The sequence below is a fragment of the Trachemys scripta genome, chromosome 1 (genome assembly GCF_013100865.1).
Source record: "Trachemys scripta elegans isolate TJP31775 chromosome 1, CAS_Tse_1.0, whole genome shotgun sequence".
Lineage (NCBI taxonomy): Eukaryota > Metazoa > Chordata > Testudines > Emydidae > Trachemys > Trachemys scripta.
In genome coordinates this window covers 101,056,662-101,079,699 of record NC_048298.1, presented here as the reverse complement: position 1 = coordinate 101,079,699, position 23,038 = coordinate 101,056,662, and the positions used below count along the sequence as shown (strand labels likewise).

The 23,038-nt window shown below is 43.2% G+C and overlaps 1 protein-coding gene across 2 annotated transcripts in view; it reads left to right on the top strand.

The window, feature by feature from the left end:
- Positions 1–22,224, top strand: part of SLC37A3 (solute carrier family 37 member 3) — a 42,804-nt gene extending 20,580 nt beyond the window's left edge. For both annotated transcript variants that reach the window (XM_034779287.1, XM_034779279.1), the window contains exons 6-15: positions 459–604; positions 1,601–1,697; positions 6,811–6,895; positions 8,020–8,201; positions 13,069–13,210; positions 14,423–14,524; positions 15,355–15,402; positions 16,085–16,236; positions 18,038–18,103; positions 19,724–22,224. In XM_034779287.1, coding sequence (XP_034635178.1) covers positions 459–604; positions 1,601–1,697; positions 6,811–6,895; positions 8,020–8,201; positions 13,069–13,210; positions 14,423–14,524; positions 15,355–15,402; positions 16,085–16,236; positions 18,038–18,103; positions 19,724–19,816 — 1,113 coding nt within the window. In that variant the 3' untranslated portion in view covers positions 19,817–22,224. The remainder of the gene's footprint in view (positions 1–458; positions 605–1,600; positions 1,698–6,810; positions 6,896–8,019; positions 8,202–13,068; positions 13,211–14,422; positions 14,525–15,354; positions 15,403–16,084; positions 16,237–18,037; positions 18,104–19,723) is intronic.
- Positions 22,225–23,038: the final 814 nt, after the last annotated feature.

Sequence of the window (23,038 nt, the reverse complement as noted above, 5' to 3'; positions counted from 1 at the left end):
GGTTTTTTTTGCAGGGGTTTATGCATCAGTAAAGTGGGAATTAGTGAGACTTTCCTGTATTTCAATATTGTTGCATATTTAATTTGACAGGTGTTTTGTCCATCAATCTTTGATTCAAGTTTTATTTTTGTAAATTAATGGCAACCACTACTTCTAGGGTGGGCTGTAACTAAGCTGGGTACCACACGTGGGAGGGAGGCATGTTTAGATGCTGCAGGACATGCTGTTGGTGACTCAGCAGGTGGTGCTGTTACCTCTGAGTCATTACTGAACATTGGCTGAGCATGGTATTAGGAACACCTGAGCTTTTAGAGATGCTGTCACTTGAATGAAATGTAAAACATAGGCCTTGAACCTCTTCCTCTCGTTCTTTTTTTTTTCCTTTCAATTTTGCATTGACACTTCTGGTCAGTCTGGAAGATTTGTAGCAGGATCACAATTTTCCTCTTTCCCCACAGGAGTTTGTATTCGGCACTCTCACAGAATGGCTGCATTTCTACAACAAATGGTTCTACTGCTGCCTCTGGGTTGTGAATGGCTTGCTGCAGTCCACTGGCTGGCCCTGTGTTGTTGCCATCATGGGCAACTGGTTTGGAAAAGCTGGGTACTTGGTATTTCTCCTTGGTTTAGTAGCTTATCTGTGATGCAGAACAGCAGTCTTGACTGAATTCCCAAACCAAAACAATTCTCTGGCAAATCCTGCTAAATGATAAAATACTTACCTATTGTAACCTGAGCATTGACAAGCAGTAAATGAATAGTGAATGACAGAAATCTTACCCGTCCCAAATAAACAATAAACAAACTACTCTTATCAGATATAAAATACAGTAATGCATATTTCTTCACTACATAACAGCTTTAACTCTGACAAAATAGTTTTCATTTTGGGTCAGATTAAGGCTGTTGTATTGTGCCGAAACTTGCATTACTTTTTGTACTTTTTCCCCCTTGTAAAATGGGGATAATGATATTGACCTCCCTTTGTAAAGTGCTTTGAGATCAAGGGATCAAAAATGTTCTATAAGAGCTGGGTATCATTATTATACGTTTTTTGCTCTTTGTTGATTTGGCCATTGGCATATATAAAACTCAGTTTGAACACACAATTGCAGTGACTGTGAGCACACACAAAGTGCACAGCTGAATTATTGGAAAATCTGGCCCATAAAGTGTTATCATTAAATTTAAGGTTTCAAACATCTCTGAAGCTGTTTCAGAACACCTAAGGTAGGGCAACAGCAGGTGACATTCATAAGGGCTAGATAGAAACTTTGACCTGTTGTAGAATCAGAATTTGTCAGATTTACGTGGATAAATGTATCATGTCTCATGTGGGCTGGATCTGGTCTGATGTCTTGACACCACTGACCTCGACCTTAGTTTGACTCAAGTGAAACAGAATGGGACATGATAGACAAATTTGTCTATTATGAGCTGATTATTTTACAGAATATTTTATTTTAAATGAAGCTACTTCTATGTGGAGAATTTAATACTATTACATGTCAGTTAAAGCCAGTTCTAACTCTCTATCTTCTCTCTCTCTCTCTCTCCCCTCCTTCCCCCCCTCCCCCTCCATTTTGCTGTGCTTTCTCAGGAGGGGTTTTGTTTTTGGACTCTGGAGTGCCTGTGCATCAGTGGGGAACATTCTGGGAGCATTCCTCGCCTCCTGTGTTCTGCAGTATGGCTATGAGGTGAGTAGTTGCTGTCTGGCTTGGAGTTATGCGTAGGGGCTGTCTTATCCCGGGGAGTCTTTCCCTGTCTCTGGCCCACTGAGACCAGGTGAGCAGATAAATGACGTGTTTTTCTTCTTTCGCATGTCTATGGGGGAACTGTGTTCCCTATATCTTTGTGGCAACAGGTGATAGACAGAGCATAGTAATCCTCTCCTTTCCTTCTCAACTTGAGAGAGTACAGAATATTGCATGAGATTTGGAGGGGCTCTGTCCCTTTAAAACTTACCCATCTGTGGGGGAGACACACTTGGTCCCTTTAAAACTTACCCATTTCTGCTGACCCCCTATGTCATGGTCACCTACCATCTTTCTGACTTGGAGAGGACAAAGTGCTGTTTGGAGCCAAATCTAATGCTGCACGTCAGCTGGCTGACAGACACTGCTGTTAAGCAGTGGTGAGGCATGGACAGGGCCGGATTAACCTATAGGCTAAGAAGGCTATAGCCTTAGGCCCTCCTATTTTTAGGCCTTACTTTAGGCCCTAATTTTTAGACCCTACTGTAGGCCCTCCATTCCATACTGAAGTAACAGCTGAGCGACGGTAGCGGGGGCCATCGGGAAATTTTTTCATCTCATTAGATATTGCTTTGTACAGATTAAATCCATCAAGATTGTGACTTCTATTTATGGTGGTTGTGATTTTGTCTTTGTGGGCTAAGTAAGTGTTTGTGGGCCCAAGCAATATAGAACTTTGTACTCAGTAGGCCTACACTGGACAATAGAAACCATGTCGAAGAAAGGAGGATGGCAGAAATTGAAGGAGGCCAAAGAAAGACGGCAAAGACAAGATGTAGTACTGAAAGGTATTCCTTCGCTCCTAACGTTTTTTCCTCCTACTAAGTCTGGTGGTGAGGAAGTCCAGGCGAATACCAGCCCAAGTGAACCTGCTGTTCCTGCGCTTGATGAAAAGGAGCAGCCTCCTGTGACCTCTCTAGCTGCAGTCTCACCCCACCCCTCTCAAGACTTTCCCAGTGATAGTAATAAAAAAAAATCCTTCTCCAGCCATCCAGGCGCGTGGGACGTGACTTCTTAAGATCTCATTGCATATTGGACTGAGAAGGGCTCACAGAAATGCCAGAATCTAGATGCTGACTTGTGATTGACAAAGCGAGAGTACACCAATCAGAATCCTTATCTGGCCAAACCAATGTTTGAATATGCGAAGCCTAACAAACAGACTGGCAAGCGAGAATGGCTCATCTATTCGCCTTTTAAGAAGAAAGTGTACTGTTTTTATTGTCGCCTGTTTTTTGAAGTGGGGAATGTTCTGCAAAGGCTTCAGTGGTTGGACGAATACTGCATACATTACCAATCATACAATGAATGAGAAGCATACAGTGTCAGTTAGCAGCTACCATGCCCAGTAGAAAGTTAGTGGCAGAATTGATACCCAAATGGAAAACCAGTTTTTGGAAGGTTGTGCTTATTGGAAGAACGTTCCCAGACGCATAGTTGAAACCATAGTTTTTCTTGCTGAGTGTGGTCTGCCATTCCGTGGCTCAGGTGAGAGTGTTGGATCGAAACACAATGGCAGTTACCTTGGCGTTCTAGAGCTAATCGCTAAGTTTGACCCTTTCTTAACTCAGCACATCAATGAACATGCAAATTATGGAAAAGGCCATGCATCATATCTATCAAAGACTATTTGTGATGAATTCATTGCACTGCTGGCAAAGAAGATACTATCAGCCATTGTAGATGAGATTGAAGATGTGGGATATTTTTCAGTGTCTGTTGACTCAACACCGGATGTATCACATGTAGATTAGCTGACTGTCATCTTGCATTATGTGCTATCCAGCGGACCATTTGAGCATTTCATGACTTTCATAAACATCACCAACCACACGGGAGAAACGTGCCTTGTACCTACTTGATTTCCTCACCCAAAATGGGATTGACATCCGCCTTTGTCGTGGCCAAAGCTATGATAATGCAAGTAATATGAGTGGCAAATATTCAGGGATGCAGGCAAAGATAAAAGAACGCAATGCTTTTGTTGATTACCTATCATGTGCTGCTCACTCACTCAACCTTATTGGCCAGTCTGCCATGGATTGTTGTGTTGAAGCTGTTTCTTTTTTTGGTTTTGTCCAAGAATTGTACAGTTTTTTTTTTCTCTGCATCAACCAGTCGTTGGATGATTCTTAGAGATTCACTACCAAAGGGATACTCAGTATCCAAATCACTCTCAGGGACACGGTGGAGTGCCAATGCTGAAGCTGTGAATGCAGTTGTTCTGGGAAACCCTAACATCCTTGAAGAGCTAGAGAGAATCAAGGATGATTAATCTAAAAAATCAGCAATAAGAAAAGATGCGAAGATCCTGAGTGATGCAATGTGCACTTTGGAAACTGGTATTTTGTGGTCTGGAATGATATACTTCAGCCATTCAGCAGGTGCAGTCTAAGCTTGCAAAGTGCTCAAATTGACCTTTCCACTGCTGTAAGCCTAATGAGGAGTCTTGGAACTGTTCTTCAACAAATGCAGGATAGTTTTGATGAGTATGAAATTCAGGGGGCTGCAAGGATTGCTAACCATGAGTATAAGTCAGCCAAATGCTGCAAAAGACAGAAGATATGCAACCATGCTACTGCCCACTCAGTCAGTGACAAGGAGGCCTTCAGAGCTAATACCTTCATCACAATCATTGACAAACTGAAGAGTTCATCAGAACATCGGATCAAGGCTTACGAAAATATTGACAAAACCTTTAGTGTACTGACAAATTTTTCACTTCACCAAGTTTTTCATTTCAAGTTCTGAAGTCAGGGAAGGTATCAAATGTCTGGGTACTTCTGACACAGACGATCTCCCAATAGATTTTACTAAATAATTTCTTCAATTTGTTTAATTCGCATCACTCTCAAATATAGAGAGAAAAGGTGACAAAAGCAAATCGTATTTGTACATACTGAGTTATCACTGAATCCAATGTGATAGAATGTTTCCCAAATGTTGAAATTTCATTATGCCTGTATTTGTCACTAATGATCACTAGCTGTAGTGGAGAATGTTCCTTCTCTCTTCTAACCAGGGTCAAAAATGTCCTCCGATCCACCATGACTCAAGAGCATCTCAGTGCTTTGTCCCTTTTGAGAATTGAGAACGAAATCGTCAGGTCTTTGAATTTTGATGACATCGTTCATAACTTTCCCACTGCTAAAGCTGGGGGGGGGGGGGAATTTTGTTTGAAGAATTGAGTGTAGTGAGAGTAGAATAAACTTGTTAATTTTACATAAATAATATGTAAATACATATGTAGATAAATGTTTGATGACTTCATAATTTTTTTGCAATATGTAATTCATACTTAGACCCTTCCCTCCCATTAGCCTTAGCCCTCATAACCTTAATCCGGCCCTGGGCACGGACATCCATCAGGGTGTGGGATGGGCATGCCGCTGCTTCAGGGAGCATTTAACAAGGATTAGCAATTAATATGGCTTCTTATAGAAATAGACCCAAATTATGATATAGTTAAGGTAGAAAAACAGCTTTCATTATAACCACCTGTTTTCAGCCACTCTCAGCTTCCCAAAACATCCACCTTTTGGGCTAGAATTGTCTATTCTTGACTTCCTCCTGGAGGTAAAAACTTTTTGAAAGTTTGAGTAAAATACCTTCAGCTGTTCTTGTGTTAGGGACCAGTAAAAATTTCCCTTCCTACTACATATTTTTATATATACTTTTAAAGAGGTTAGGCTGAAATTTGAAATGTAGTTCTCACTGTGGAGTTCGTGCTTTCCTTCTCTTTTGGGGACGGGATATAAAAATAATCAGTGCTAAGGTCAATCTGACTGTGCTCAGTGAGCATCTTGTAAGATTTTTAGCAGAGTCTAAGAAAGCTGGGCCTTTGTTCTGACATCCCTGTACCTGCCTGGCTTGAGCAGGTGCAATCTGGTGCTTGAGAACAATAGTATTGTACTTAAAAACAAAACTCCTCCCCCAACTGCCGGTCATCACTTGAGTAAAAATAGTTCCTTCAGGAAGACCTATTTATTGATTTTGAGTTCTATAGGATAAAAGAGCTGCTCTCCCGTGCTCTAGGTGTTCTTGACAAAGTTACAACTTGATCTCCAGCACTTCTCCACCCCACAATGGCCAAGCAACAAAAAGATGTTAAACCCACCGTATCACCAAAAGCCAGGGAGAAAATAAAAGGGTTTTGTATTGTGGCTTAAAGGCCAGACGTGAGCTGTTTTGGACCAAGTTGGGGAAGAGTTCCAAAGTCAAGGACCCTTCACAGAGAACCCCCTGTTGGCAGCCTTTTCTCTCTAATACCGAAGGGGCTCCAGCTCGAGCATGTCCACTGACTGCAAATCCGGTCTTCACCTTTTGGACAATACAACCTGATTTTAGGATGTTCTCTCCTTGTCTGCCCACCCCTGCCCCTTGTAAAGCAATATTATATAGCTAGTGACCTGAGAACAAGGCAGTATTTATGGACTAAATACACACATCTCCAATAGTCACTCTCATGGAAATCTTAAATGCAGCAGAGTGTAACGGGAGAAATGTTCATGCGCTCTGCTCAGGAGCCTGAAGATCCTTATTGCACAAACTTGAAAAATAGTATAGAAATACAATAGCTTATTATTTTAATTTATTCCCCTCTGCCAACAGGAAGCTAAGCTCCAGGAACATTTGTTAGGGTTCACCCTTCTGAATGGTAGATGCCTGTACGTACTCTGCTTTGTAACCACAAAGAGCAGCGAGGTGCTAGCTCTGGCCATTACTGTAAGATGAAATGTTCATTATCTGCCTGCATTAAAGGGAAAGTGAATAATATCTGGTGTTTGGTATCTAAGCTCCTTCCCCGCCATCATGTGTTCCATTCCAGTGCTCCCCCTCCAGCATGGTAAACAGCATAGAGTCTACTCTGGAGGGAGGGGTGACTGTGTTTCTAGGTTTTATGGAGTTAGTCTATGTTGGTATGGCTTACTCTCACACAGAGATGGGGTACAGAGTGTGATTGAAAGTGGTTGGAAAAATAGAAATGAATGTTGAATTTAGAATGAGATGCCAAAGAGCAATGTGAAAGGTAGTTCTTTTATTCTCTTCTCTCCAGTATGCCTTCCTGGTGACAGCATCGGTGCAGTTTGCTGGAGGAATCATTGTCTTCTTTGGACTTTTGATTTCCCCGAAAGAAGTGGGTAAGTAAAAGAGGTCTATGTCATCTTAAACCCTAGTCGGCAAGCAGGTTTGCAGCTCCCTCATGTGGCATTAAAAATGTGGTTAACATTGTCACGTCACTTCAAAAGCCCAACTCCCGCTGCCAAAAGTTCATGTCACCGACACAGTTCTAAACTTGCCTGGAAGCCCGGTAGTGGCTACCTGAGTGAACGTTTTCCTGGCCTGCAACACGCTAGGTGCGGACAACATTATTCATGTGGACAGAGGGTCAAAGAAGGGTCTGACTAGTGTGCAAAGCGTATTCCTTAGAATGCACCCAGTTCCCAAGTGTCCTTCCTATGGAACTAGGTGTTTTTCTAAGAGTTAATAGAGGAACATGCAAGTGATTTCCATGGGAGTAAATTGTGTTGAGCAGTAGTTTTAGAATCCTCTCCATCCCATGAGGGGAAACAATGCTTTGGGTTTGCAAAACTCTGCCTGCTGATTAAGGCTTGGCATATGGGCTCTGAAGGGGGCATAGGCCTTATCTGAGAAGATGGTTGGCAAGGCAGAGTCTCCAGTGTGAGTAGAAAAGAGATCTTCAGGGCATTGTCAGGGACATGGTGGAGTCTCCCAAGTTTTTGGGGAGGTTGCAGAGGAGGTAACTGTTGAAGTGTTGGAATGTACATAAGGATGTCCTCCAGGTCAGATAACGTTAGACCGCTTCTAGCAAATCCACCATACAGAGTCTTCCTGTTAGTTCTTCTGTCAGAACTGCTGCTGGTACACTGTGAGCATCCATGTTCAAATACTGCCTGAGGTGATATGTGCAGGACCCACGCACAGGGAGTCTAGCCACTAAATAGGGGGAAATGCACTAATTTGTTGTGTCTTCCAACTAATGGCCAGACACTCAGAACAGACAAAGCCGACGCCAGGATCAGACAGAATACTTTCAAGAGCGCTAGAAGACAAGGGGTAGTTTCTACTGGCGACTCTGCAGAACACCATCTAGAAGAGTTTCTAAGCCAAAGGAAGATGGAGGTATGGGAGAGCAAGTGGGGTGTCAGAAGGGAGAAATGCTTAAAAGGAGTGAGCATGGGTTTTGTGTGGGGAAAGAATGGTGTTGTCCTTTGTTACTCGTGTACATTCTCATGTGTTCTAGGTCTCCCTGAGCTTGGAGAAGAACAGGAGGGCAGTGCTGAAGAAGATGCAAACAAACCCTTAATCAGCAATAATGAGGAGGATGAGGATGATCAAAATTACTCTATTCAAGCACCTGATACTAGCAACCAGCCCAAGGCCATTGGCTTTTTCCAAGCTTGTCGTCTACCAGGTGTTCTACTGGTAAGGGCTCAGCATTGTTGTTTGCGATGATTTACAGTTTTAAATTTTTTATTAAAGCTAATGTTAAAAAATATATATATCATACACAAGTTAGGAAAAGAGTGTCTGTACATCTGGGTGTAGTGCTTAGATTATCCACAAATATAAAGTTAGTTTTTAAAAGTCATAACATGCATAGAGTGCATAATCGGCAATAGTCCAAATTTAGGTAAATAGATTTAACAGTACAGTTTAGATATTAGAATCCGAATACTCGGGTACGTTACTCATAAAAAGTGGTAAAGAGATTTGGTTGTGGAAAACAAAATATATCAGTGAGTGGTGATTGTCCCTCAGTAATTGAAAATTAGGTTGGTTGTCCATTTAGAAAATACAATCCACGAGGTAAGTATTTTACTTTCCTGACTGCGCATCTCATCGTTAGTCCAGCTCGTTCCTCCTGGTATTGCTGATGTCCAGTGAAGAATACAGATCGCACAATCATCACTCCGAGAGCTAGAACCATGCTGGAGAGGACTCTGAAGGATGCCATCCGCTGCCAATACGTGGAAAACCTGAAACAGAAGCCAGACCAGGGCAGGGCATTCGAGGTGATGTGCAAGTGGGATGCCAGCAACCACTTCCTCGCCAGGGGCAGCTTCACTCGTTTTGCCGACTGGCGGTTCATCCACCATGCCTGGCTCAACTATGTCCTGGTCAATGGAGCCCTCCGCCATGGGAATCAGGACAAGTGATGCAGGAAGTGTAGCTACGCTAATGAGACGCTACCCCATGTCTTGTGTAGCTGCAAGCCCCATTCGAGAGCTTGGCGGCTGTGAGACAACACCAGAACCATCCCACCACCCGTGAGGAAGGTTGCCATGAACTCTGCCATCCCCGGAACCAACAGCCAATGGTGACCGGACATCGTCGTCATCACCAACGAGGACCGGAAGAAGATAATCATGGTAGATGTCACAGTGCCCTTCGAGAACACGACCCCGGCCTTCCATGATGCCCAAGCTCGAAAGGTAGAGAAATACGGCCCTCTGGCCGAAACCTTGAGAGCTAAGGGTTACCAGGTTCAGACGCATACACTGATTGTTGGAGCCTTGGGCGCGTGGGATGTAACGAGTGAGTGCTGAGAGAACATGGAATCGGTCAACGCTATGCTCGGCTGATGCGGCAGCTTGTGGTGTCAGACGCCATCACGTGGTCGAGGGACATCTACATAGAACACATCACTGAACACACACAAACTGTGAACACACACAAACTGTCTTAAAAGAACATTGTTAAGATTGCAAAATCAAGCACTCAAAAGTTAGGAAATGCCAGGATTAAGGTTATCTTAGCAACCAGAATTGACTGCTGCCCAGGCGGATGGGCAGATATGGAAGTGAGGGGGACACAAAATTAATTAGAATGTTGAGGCTTTGGGAGAAGCTGGGAACTCCACACCATCAGGCAACCAGCGAGAGGTCCTTCAGTGAGGGCCGAAATTACCTTTCCCTATAACTTTGGGGAAACAAACACGCATGCGGCAGGCAAGGGGAGTACAAAAATCAAGACAGAGCAAAAGCCACACACAATTTTTGTTGTTGTTGGTTGTTGTCAAGTCATGATTTTGAGGGCTCTGAGTCATACATGTCAAACTTTTGGGGTTGGCAATATTGCCCTTGTGTGTATGCATTATGGTAATCTTTAATTACATGATTGCACTTTTTCCCCACAGGACACCTGTGTCATTCAGTGCACAGGATGGATAGCGCTCAATTAATGAGCAGCTATTCAATATTTTGTTTTATCCTTGTTCAATGTATGGCCCCCAGTCTTATTTGCTACACACTATTCAAACCCTGCTCAGAATACAGAATTTTTAATTCCCTCCTGGGCTTTTCGATGGTGCTCATCACTACAGTATCTGAATGCTTAACAAATAGTAATTTATATTCATAACAACCATATGAGGTGAGGGGTGGTATTATCCTCATTTTACAGATGGGGAACTGAGGCATAGAGAGATTGAGATCAAAGTGCCCACTAATTTTGGGTACCCAATTTGAGATGCCTAGGGTCTGATATTTTTTATTTCAGAGTACTTAGCAGTATATGTTCAAAGCACGGACTTCAATTGCAGCTGAGTGTGCTCTTCACTTCTGCAAATACAACTCCCCTCCGCCCCCCCGGCTTGTAACATGGCAGATATTCACAGGAATAGCAAAAGGGCCATCCCTGATCCTGACACAAATGCCCCCCTCTGTGAAGCATCAACTTCCTGTTCCAAGTGTGGGGCACTAGAACTTTTCAAAGAAATAGTCAGAAATGTTTTTAACGTGGGGAGGACAGTGTGAGAGTAGCCTTAAGCTGACTCACCACTCTGGGCACTTGGTAAACATCCCCACATGGGACAAGTTAGGGAGATACACCTCTACCCCAATATAACATGAAATTGGATATAACGCGGTAAAGCAGTGATCCGGGGGGGACTGCGCACTCCAGTGGATCAAAGCAAGTTTGATATAACGCAGTAAAATTTGTTGGCTCCTGAGGACAGCGTTATATCGGAATAGAGGTGTAATTGGTTAAGGACTGAATGATTAATCAATTAACCAGGTGGCTCAGCACACCGGCTGAGGACAGCTAAAAGCCAGACAGGAAGAGGGGAGGGATAAGTTGGAAGGGCCAGAGAAGCCCAAGATCTCTTCTCTCTCACCCTGTGCCTAGGGAGAATGTATGAACCCTCAGATGTGGGGAACTTGTTCTGGTTTATTTACAGTGTGATTAGAGCCCTTTTAGTTGGACTTGTCACTAGCTGTGTGTGAGGGCTGTTTGCAGACAGGAATCTAGGGTGAAGGAACCCTGCCCCATGTCAATGGGCAAAAGAACCTTGTTCTCAGAAATGGCTAAACAATTTTGGCTTAAACTTAAAGGCAAAACCCCACTAACCTGAGGGGCACACCTGGCATGGAAAACTTCACTCCCAATGTTAAAGTTTGGTAAAGTTATAAACAACTGAAGACAGGGTTTTATACTGAGACATGTTTGATGACGTTAATGGGTCTGGCAGCACTGCCTATGCTTACAGCAGCATCCAACGGACGGCCACAGTGAGAGTAGGGCTGCCATTGGATGGGGTGCTGTACAGACACCTCAGTCACTGAGGAATTCCATGTATACAGCTTGGTGAAGTGATGACTAAGGGGAACAGAACCACCTTGAGCTGTGTAAAGGCCATACAGGAAGAGGACTAATTTTTTGGTGGGGTTGGGGGACGTTCTGGGAGAAATGGGATAAAACGGTGAATGAAATGGAAGCTGAATATTAGAAAAAAGTTTTGGATGGTGGAATAACTCCCCAAGGAAGTAGTGGAAGTCCCCTCACTTGAACCCTGTAAAATTAGGTTGGTCAGAGCACTAACAAATACATTGGAGGAACAATCCTGCGTGGCCAGGGCAAAGGACTGGAAGATCAAATCGATCATCTATCCTGTGGTGTTCCAGAATTACTTCAGTGTACTAATGGGGCCTTGTGAGCAGCTTGGATGTGAGACTGGAAAGTGAATGTGGATCCCTGAATACAAACAAGGATAACTTCCAAGAGATAGATACACTTATAAAGCAAATCAACTATATTCCTACTCTGGTTTTCCTCAGTTTTTTTCCCCTTCTCCAACTGAACAAGTGCAATGGAACTGTCTTTACACTGACAGCCTTCCTCTCAGGTCTCTGAAGATTGAGAATGGCTAATCTCTCAAGCAATCCAGTCGACCATTCTGAAGTGCTGTGTAATGATAAGCAGTGGGCTCAGTAAGGCCCAGGTCTGCTCTTCCTGAAGAACTTTTGCTGACTTCAGTGGGAATCCTGCCCAGGAGGGAGGTAGTGTTGGGCCCTCTAAGATAGGAGGCTTAAAGGGAGGCAAGCCTCCATTATTCCGCTTGCTAATCAAACGCCTGCTGAAGAAATCTGTGTGTTCGGAGGTATTTATTTTATATCAAAATGTCTTTGGCACTAATCACTGTATCATCTATGTCTCTTACCATATTAAAACAAGTCAATAATTACACACCCACAATCTATCCTCTTGGGTACCTTAAAAAGTTACGGCACTTGCCACTCAGCGCTGGAACTCTGCAAACATGGCTCCCTTCTACTGTGACAGTGATGATCAGCCAAAGACCTGACAAAATAAGCATACCTTACGCCTACCCTGACAGCAGCTGAACTGGTTCTCTGGGCTGCCCGAGGGGAGGTATTTGCACTGAGAGAGCCCTCCTACAAGCTAAGGCAGGTTCACTCCCCAGAACCATCGCAAGAGCACCACAAACAGTCTCAGCTGTAGAGAGACGTGGTGCTCTCAAGCATGCCTAAAGCTTGTGTCTGGAGCTCTGGGATACAAACCTTTGGGTATTACGAGGAGTTCTTTGTAGGGTGTTTTGAGTATGTAGCAGTATTCTGAATGGCACATAGTGATGCAGATAAAATGTGCTTGCCATAGACTTTCTCAACATAGTGCACAAATAATTAAGGGCCCCTGGCTTGCTTAGTGTCACATGGTTAACTTCCTCCGATCTAGGAGATGAACTGATTGTTTTCCTCTTTAGAAGCTTGTGCTTCAAGTGAAGCTGCTGGAAGAATTGGTGTTTCAACCCATTGTGTCCAATGAAAAGAACACTCAAAATAGACATCCTGGTTGATTTTTCTCCCCCCCCCCCACTCTGTCCCTTTGATGTTCAGCATGGGCTTTCCTGACATTGCATTCTCATGTGAAATGCAGAAGCACTTACCATGGGAGCTTCAGCTGGGGGCTTATTGGAAGGAGGAGGAGTTGCTGCTTGTGTTTTTCTAATGCTAACTGCTTGCTGGTTTTTTGGCTATTTTTGTCTTAGTATTCCCTGGCCTATGCCTGCTTGAAACTAGTGAATTACTCCTTCTTCTTCTGGCTGCCGTTCTACCTCAGCAACAACTTTGGATGGAAGGAGGCTGAAGCTGACCAGCTTTCAATTTGGTACGATGTGGGAGGAATCATAGGTAGGTACAGCAAGCAAACAACTTCTTTTTTTGGTTGCCCAGCTCTTAGGTCTCTTGCTCTTTAACATGAAGGAACCACATGGGCTCAGTTTACTGAATGTGCCCAGCATGCAAGGCCTGGTTACGTACACTGCTGCTCTGGCTGCGTTGTAAAACATAGGAGTAGTGAGTACCTCTAGAAAGCTCACAGATTGTTTAAAGGGGTACTACCCTATTAGTACACTTCAGCAATAAGAGTTTTTCATCACTTGCTATGAACACGAGAGTATCCCACTCGGTCAGATGTCCCCCAGGTTTCCTGTCCTACTCCCCACTGGAATCCCTGAGCGAGAGGGTAGGCCTAGATTAGGGGTACACTCTACCCTAGCAACCGTCCCCACGTTGCTGCAAACAAAGGGCTCAGTTCAGCTGGGGTAAGCAGGCACAATTCCATTGTCTTCAATGGAGCCAAGTGTAGTTGTGCTTGTTTATGCCAGTGGTAAAATCTGTACCTGTGCCTCCTAGCCAGAACAAAGAAAGCCTCTCTTTATGGCTTGAGCTCTGCTCTCTCATCTTCACTGTTTCTTGGCTGGGTAAGTAGTCCACTCTGATTTCCTGCAAGACACTCCTGTTCTGATCTGTTCTGGGTCTGCTTTGCTGCCTCTATGGCCTTGTTTATACTAGGACTATTCCCTAATGCATTATCAGCAGTGCAGCTGCACTGGTGATTGCAATGATGGGTATGCTAATGTAGACAAAGCTGCCAGCACTGTAACCCTTGTGATGTTAGATCTGCTCTGAGCAGGGTTAGGCAACAAAGTGTTAAAAGTGTCACTGGGGTGCCTAGAATCGGTTATGTGCTAGTTCTCCCACCAGCGGAGCAGAGCCATTAATAGGAACAGTAGGAAACTCTAGGAGACAGCCACGCTGTGTTACATTGCGCAGACCTAAACTGAGATTACAGGAAGGGTGTGTGGGGAAAGGAACAAACAGCAGAAGCACTGACTGGCTAAACGCAGAGAGAGCAAGACATAGTAATCGATCCTCACTACTGTGTCCTGAGTACCCTGATTTAATATTCCCTTGACTGTGTCTCAGGTGGCAGTGAGAGTTTTGTCCACAATAGAGATGCCAGAGGTAAAGATAAAAGAACAGAATTCAGTAAGTGCAGCAGTGTGTGTGTTACATATGTTAATTGGAAGGGCACAATGAGCTTTCATTTTATTTTTGCAGGTGGGACAATCCAAGGCTTGATTTCCGATATGCTACAGAAGCGAGCTCCAGTGCTAGTGATCAGCTTGCTTCTGGCTATAGGGTCTCTCTTTGGATACAGTCGTGAGTATATTTTGCATTATTGTGGGTAAGAGGGGGGACCTTTTGGGCCAGATGGATGGACACTTGCCAGTTTCTATGCCTTGAGCCTGTTTCTGGTTCAGGATATTGCCCTTCAGAGTATATTTCTAGGCCAGTCACACTCTGCACGGTTGTATTGTGCCAAGAGATCATGGCACCTGTGAAGAAGTCTTTCTTCAGATTCTGGTTAACGATGGGGAAAGATGTGGGCTGAGTGCTTGGGTTTCTTTGTGCCAGTGAGGAAGCTGGTATTAGATGTGCTCCTTTGGCTGCATTTCTGGCATTGCCAACGTATCAGAGTTAAACCCGTAAAGCAGTAATGCAAAGGTGCAAACATCTTGAAAGAGGAAAAGCCAATGGGTTGGGGGGGGGAGGTGGCGCGGGGGCAAAGAGTGAGAGATGATCTAGGAAAGGATGAGAAGTCAGAAGCTTTTAGACTTCACACCATTTACAGAAGCACTCTAGCATCTGGCAACCAATGGGATTTGGAAACAGTCTGTTAGGACAACTAATTAAAGGACACATCTAGGCTCAGTAAAACAGTGGACTTGGGAGCCATCATAAGGTTGAAGATATCACATCTCCATGTATGTTCTCTGGCCGCACCAAGGGAATCCTTTAGTTGGGTGACCTTTGGCAGATTACTTGATCATTCTTTGCCTCCGTCTTCCCATCTGTAAAACGGGGGATGATGAAGCTTATCTCCTTTGTAAAGTGCTTTGAGATCTACACATGAAAAGTTCTGTATAAGAGCTAGATATAATTATTTCTTATTTTAACAACACTCCTCTTTTCTGTCTGCCCCCTGGCAGGTTCTCCAAACAGCAAACCTATCAATGCGTTCATCATGGCCATTACAGGTATGTCATATAAACGCCACTTTCACCCCAATACTGTGTAGACAGAAAAGAAACAATGACACTGCTGTAAAACCTTGTTAATGTATTCAGGTGTGCTGCCTTCTCAGCCAAATGCCATGGCTGCAACAGGAGTGACCATGAAGGCCCAACTTTTTTTTTTTTTATTATTTTTTTTTTAATTTTAAAAGAACACTGTTTTAAGAAGCTTTCACAGAGGTGTAGAATAAGGAATTATGCTGCAAACTAGAACAGCTCAGATGGCAAGTGTCGCTTGCGTTCTTTATACCAAGAGAAGCTGTAAGCTTCCTCAGCCACTAACGGTGCATACCAGGGAGCTTCCCTGGCAGCACCCCATGATGAGGACTCTATATTAACCAGCGTGAGTGAGGGTTCTTGGTTTCAAACGCACATGTTTTAGGGGCTTCTGGGAATTTCCCCCAACTTCCTCCCTTAAACGCAGAGAGAAGCACATCACAACCGCTGTGAGGGATAACTAAACCCTCTGGGAGCGAAGCATTCTTCCCCTTACTGCAACCTGTTCCCATAACTGAGACTTCCAGAACATCCCCAGCCCTTGACATTTGGGTGGCAGAAAATTCCTGCCCTGTGAAACTCTCGGGTTGCGCCAATGGCAGCCTCTTTGCAGTGCTATCATTGGAAGATGGTCTTTTGGTGCTTTCAGGGTTTTTCATTGGAGGCCCATCTAACATGATCAGCTCTGCGATTTCCGCTGACCTGGGACGTCAAGAATTGGTCAAAGGGAACAGTGAGGCTCTGGCAACAGTCACAGGAATTGTGGACGGAACTGGGAGCATTGGAGCTGCAGTGGGCCAGGTGAGATTACGAGAGTGGAACTGGGGAATTAGGGAATGTTCATTTAAAATTCTACGTGGAAGTGACACGGGGGCTGGGAAAAAAGCTTCCAACCCCAGCTGAAATGTTTCCATTCGCCTTTTTTTTATTTCCAGTGGAAACAGTGTTTTTTAACAAACAAACCTTCTCTGCAGAGTTTGTAATGCAAATATTGTGGCAACAAACTTTGAGAATGAAAGGGGATTTAGACACTTCCATAACCTGAGCTGTTGAGATATGGAAAACATTTGCACTCCATAAATAGTGAAAAGAAAATTGGATTTTTAAATTATTTTCAGTTTTTAAATAAGGTGGTGTTAGCAGCCCTGATGAAGAAATGTATTTATGAAATATTGTTTTTAAGATGAATGTCCTCTTTACATAGAACATAAGAATTTATGTTAGACTAATTCGAGTCTAACCTAGGGCAGACTTCACAACCTGTAAGACTGGTATCACTTGCTTTCATCTTCCATGCTGTGTGCCGTTGTAGGAATTGACTGAACAGAAGCTGAGGCAATAGGAACATACTTGTTATGCAGGAACAAAATTCATGCACATGAAAGAACATAGTGCTGATTTTTGGGTTGGACAGGTCCTGTGATGTAACTGGCCCCATACTACTAGAGAGAGTGTAACATCATGAAATACCAAGATGTATGTTGGAGTGGAGTCCACACCCCCATTTCCCAAAGGAATTTGGGTTCATAATTGGCACTTGTGGGAATATTCCTGTGCATATCAGCAGTGCTGATTGCAGGCAGAGAAGAACTTGCTAACTACTGACTGAGGTGGTTCTCCCCAGTAAATGAAATGTTCATTCTTTCTCTGAGATGCTGTCTTAGTTTTCCACTTTTAACAGGCTGCTAACACCTTTCAAATCTTATTTGGAAACAAATTTCCCAGTGTCATGCTTCCTGTATCTTCCCCTTTCCACACATGTACCACTTCTTAAGGAGAGTATCATGGAAAGTGGGTCTCTCTTTCTGAAAAGTTCTGCCTGTCACTGCTTCCCTATCTGGACTTGCAGTCATATCAGTGGGAATGGCTGCAGTGTCACTCCAGGTGGGGGAATAAGCAGCAGAAGCACCAGGAGCGCTTCCAAAATGAAGATCCTGTTTTTGTGCCATTGTGCTCAGTAATAGAGAGGTTCAGAGGAGCTTTAAACAGAGTTGTATTCAAATACTGTATATAAGGGATCATTTCTGCCTTTACTTGAAGCTTGCAACGCCCTGTTGAGCTCAGGATGTAAATCAGTGCAGAAGCCTGAGCATCTTATCTGCATAACAGAGTGTTGGAAAGGGTTAACTAGCTAATGCTTGTATAGCTGCTGAAAATGCATGTCCTTTTTAAGTTGTACATCTTCCTAGAGTGATCAGCTTTTCTGAGGGTATTTACATTCACTTACGTAAGTGTATGTTCTGTGCAATAAAATCCTCTGTTCAGTCTAGTCAAATTGTCACCCCTTGAAGCTGTAATTAGTTTTTCTCCTCACTGAACATCGTTACCTATAAAGCTTCAGGCTGGTATCTCTATTTCACCTATCTTGTATGGATTTATATAGAAGGATTAAGGCAGCAAGTCTCCCATTATGCCAGGCAAGGAGCCGCTAGATACTGAAAGAGAGAATTTGTGATTTGCTTTTTTTTTTCTTTTTTCTTCCCCTCTTCGATAAAGGTTCACAAACTCAGGGAGATGCAAATGAAAGGGTGACACCAGAAAAACACCCCTCACAGTTGTGCACATGTTGATGATCTAAATATTGTATTTTGTTTCTTTACAGTATCTAGTTTCTTTGATCCAGGACAATCTGGGATGGATGTGGGTTTTCTATTTCTTCATTCTTATGGTAAGAGGTCTTTTCTTCTTTAGCTTTTTCTCCCGTGTTGAGTCTGAAAAGAATTTCTGAACCCTAGAATAATAAACAAATAAATAATAGGACTTTTTTGTGAGAGCTTTAATGACTTTCGCACCTTAAACTGTTTCTGCCACAGCCATTAATTATAATGCTGTTCCCAGAGCTGGTGTATGGCTGGGGCACACCAGGAAGTGATCTAAATCAGCCATGGTAATATCAGTTCCTTCCACCAATCAAAAAACGGATGTTGAATTATTATTGCCAAATGAACAAGAATAGATTTTTAAAGCAGGTTTTCTAAGTGATAGAAAGTGAAGCACTTGACATTGCCCCTTTAAAAATTCTTGTATTTGGTGTGCAATATTCATTTTGGTTGAATTTCACTCTAATTTCCAAGTTAAGGTTCTGCCCCCTCCAACTCCACTGCGTGCAAGTGCATTGTCACATGGCTTCCAGTGTTTCTAAGGAGCTGATGTAACATAAGAACAGCCATACTAGGTCAGACCAAAGGTCCATCAAGCCCACTATCCTGTCCTCTAACAGTGGTCAATGGCAGGTGCCCCAAAGGGAATGAACAGACAGGTTATCATCAAGTGATCCATGCCCTGTCACCCAGTCCCAGCTTCTGGCAAAGAAAGGCTAGGGACACCATTCCTGTACATCCTGGCTAATAGGTCCATCAATGGCTATCTTCCATGAATCTATCTAGCTCCCTTTTGAACATTGTTATAGTATTGGCCTTCACAACACCCTCTGGCAAGGAGTTCCAGAGGTTGACAGTGCGTTGTGTGAAAAAATACTTTCTAGTGTTTGTTTTAAATCTGCTACCTATTAATTTCCTTTGGTGGCCCCTTGTTCTTCTATTATTGGAAGGAGGAAATAACACTTCCTTATTTACTTTCTCCACACCACTCATGATTTTATAGACCTCTATCATATCCCCCCTTAGTCGCCTCTTTTCCAAGCTGAAAAGTCCCAATCTTATTAAACTTTCCTCGTACGGAAGCCATCCCATACCCCTAATCATTTTTGTTGCCCTTTTCTAAACCTTTTCCAATTCCAATATATCTTTTTTGAGACGGGGCCACCACATCTGCACGCAGTTGAGCTGGTAATTTGTGCAGTCCTTTCTTTTGGGTTGGTGGGAGGGATGATCAGACATGGAGGGACCAAAATGAAAATGTTCTATAGGGCTGGCCCAGTATGGTGGAAGCACAGTGCATTTGTCTAGGAGATCAGAGTTCACACCCTGAGCTGTTCAGGTTAGTAGTGGCTGGGAGTGTTGCATAATCCACCTGCATCTCCTTTAGGGCTAGGACTGGGGTGATGCCTTGCTTTGCTCTGTGATTCCTTTTTGAACAACTGAACAAGCTATTTGATAGGCTCCAGAGAGAGCAGTGCAAAGCCATTGAGTAGAGGGAAGAGCCTTAGCTTATTCTGTAACTTTCCTGAAAGTCTAAAGCCCACTTTTGTCCTTCTGATAGGCAAACTTTGACTTTCCTGTTTCACTTCCAGCTTTCTGTGCTTACAAATGCCTCTAAAATGTGTTGGAGGGAAGATGCAGCGGCATGTACATGTGCTAATTGTCCTTCATGTTGTTTCTTTCCACAGACAAGTTCAACAATCCTGTTCATCTCACCCTTACTAGTGAGGGAAATTAGATTGCTCCTGCATGAGAGACGCTTGCGTATGCGGACTGGGTGACTGCCACTTCCCTTCAGCGGGACTGTTCAAGGAAAATCAACAACTGGGAGACAAATCAAAATTCTGGGAGGTTTGTTTGTTTTCTTTTCTCCCCCTCCTGCCCGGCAAGTTTGGACTAATTCAGAATGTGCCACAAGGTTTTGCAGAACAGCCTTTGAGAACTTGCTGTTGGGATACCAAATACCCAAATGGATTGAGGCCATCTGCAACATGGAGCTGCTGTTCCAAGATAGAGGAATTAATCAGTTTGGCTCTAGTCCTACCGGAGCCTTTCAAGTCAGCAAGTGCGCTCTTTCCTCCTGGTTTGTGGTTCCATTCCCATAACCTTTACTGATTATTTCTGGATGTCGTGACAAGTGTCAGATATTGAAAACTGAAGATGGGGAATCAATCTTACAGTGAATGGTGAGACCTCGTTATGCTGGGGAAACCGTACAGCCCACTTCATGAATATTCTGAAGTTCCTTCTTGCTTTGGTTTAGAAGAATGGGCAAAAAGTTTCTTTGGAATCGGATGCATTTGTGCTGTCCAGGTGTCCTGAAAATACCTTTGCTAAATCTATACACAGATTAATCTCCACTATCCTTGGTTAATAACCCTCCCATATACAGATAATTTCTCCATCAGAAGCTAACTCCATGCTTGATCTATTTATTATTGTTGTTGCGAAACCTTGCAATTTCTGAATATTTAAGTAGCCAATTACTGTAGAATGGGGGGATAATCATTTTAACACTAATTTTCAAGGATTGCAATAAACTTTATAGATCTAACAGCGGCCACTTAGATGGCTTTGAGGATTGGGACTGGGATACAGATTCTTTTACCAGATCAGTTGTGACCTGAAGTCATTGCTCTCTGCATTTGATGGCTATTTGGGTGACACTCCTTGAAAGAAGCTGGTGTCATCGGTTCTGTTCTCTGTGGACAGTTGGCCATTTATCCTTCCTCAGCACAGCAGACCCAGGATTGAATGAAGTGAGTCTGAACTATTCCTCTGCCTTTATATGTGATGCTTCTGGGTTAGGATTGAGGCACGTTAGTGGGGTAGTGTGACGAAACTGACATTGCATTGCCCAGGCTTTATTGACGTGATTGACAGACAGAAACCTTCAGGCTCCAGGGCTGTCAGTCTGATAACTCCTAAGAAAAATAGATGTAAGCCAGCTACAAAAGTATGTAATTATATTCTATGCTTAACACCGTTGCATCTGAGCACCTTCCCATAGTGCATTAAGCAAGTGACTAACATCTGTCACATGTTTGTTAATGAAGTTATTTGAATCATTTTACAACCTCTCAGCTGCTTTTTATATTTTTTTTTCTGTCTGTTGCCACGGGTGACTTTTCTTGTATTCACATAGACACTTTTTAACCAACAAGATTTCTGATCAAATATTCAATCCAATTAATTGTTGCTGCCTGGATGGAAAAATTCGTAGGTAACTGAGAATTTGAAAAAAAAGGAACTTTTTAAAATAGAAAAACTGCCTTTTTTTTTAAACTTAGTGTACAGTGATTTTTTTTAAATGTCTGAATGTAAATGTTTAATCATGTGATTAATATGGGAAATGGTTAGTGCCTTATTGTATTGAATTGTTGGTCAGAGATTGTTTGCTGATCCTGCAGTGCCAACTGTTTTCACAGCTTCACTTACTGGGAAAACATGGTTGCTCTATTTCTTCTTTGGTTTCTGAAAGTCCTCCTTCTTTGTCTGAGATGTTTTCTGCTTTTAGATCTCTTCCTCTCTGCTTTTAGTTAACCTTCAGACAGTCCAGTGGTTGGGGAGAAGGCACAGTTAATCATATAAGGGACCTATGTTATTGTCTCCTCTTCCCACCCTTATTCCAATTTTTGCCATTTTAATTCGGGATGATCCTGAGGAGATGCTGTTCGGGGACCTACCCTTGTGCCCTCAACTCATTGGGGCACTTAGCTTAGTATTCAGATCCCAAACCAGTCCTTAGTCTATTTCCAAATGGAAGTGAACTCCTTGAAATTCATGTTGGAAATTGTTGGTGGCACTGTTTGCCCAGTCTGTTCATGTGTCTGAGAATGGAGGTTTTGGATTCCAGGCTTTTGTTGACTGTCGAGGTGCCAAGTAAGTTCTGACGGAAATGAAGATTGCAGCCTTCGGAGCAAATCACTTCATGTCAAATTGGTTGCAAACTCCATCTGCACTCTAAGCTACAGAGTATGTGCAACTGTTCAAAGGGTATTTGGAGCACGGCATATTTATTGCTAATACTTGATTGGCTGTGCATTCCACCCAAGTCTTAATATATTTATTTTTACACTAGACCCTTTTGGCTGGTGTATTTCCTCAAGCAGTGGTGATGAGAAATGTTTTGATTCTGATAATGTCAAATCAATGTCATCTGAATAAATCATTATTTTTGGTGAACTCATGTGGAATTCTTTTGTGTGCTTTATTCCACTCCACCCCACCGTTCTAAAATCATAAAGTTCACCAAACAGAACTCTTCCTCCTTTTATATATAGGTCCCAGTTACAGGTGTAATAGTGTTGTTGCAGTTGTTTTCCTAGTAATTAGTTCTGAAGAGCTGGGCCTATACAGCCCTTGCCTGCTATGTATGCCTGTTTCTCCTCGGTGTTCTCACTTCCTAACTCTTGCGAACACTTACAACAAATCCCCATCCCAACCAGAAAGAGGCGACATGTTGCTGTTTGTCAGTTTGGCACACTTCCTGATCAATTTCATAAGAAGCTTTGTGAGACTACCAGAGGCACTGAGAACAGTGTGATTAATGGTCTCTGAGAAGCCACACACACCTGGTTTTCCCCCCCCCCCCCCCCGAATATAGAAGTCATATGCTGCTCATTCAGTATTAAACACGACATGCTTGCTATCCTTGCTCGGCACCCTCTTTGTTCATTTATCTGAGCACAAACCTGAACTCGCCCTGGCGCCTGTCTTTAGATGGACACAGTGGGGAGCTTTTTAATTGTGTTCTCGTTTCGTAGCACTCTGTACATTCAGATTTGGGTGAGACATTGGCTTTCTTGAGCCACCCAGAGATCATGGTCATGTGCCTGGCCCCTCACTACATACAAGAAAACTATTTAGCAGGAATTTTTCTGGGAAGTAGTGATTATCTCATTTCTTGCCCTGCTTCCATGTTTCTGTGAATGACTAGAATCAGAATATCCTAGCCTCTAGGTACTTGAAGAAAACTTGCTTTCATTTTAATGGCTATTTGA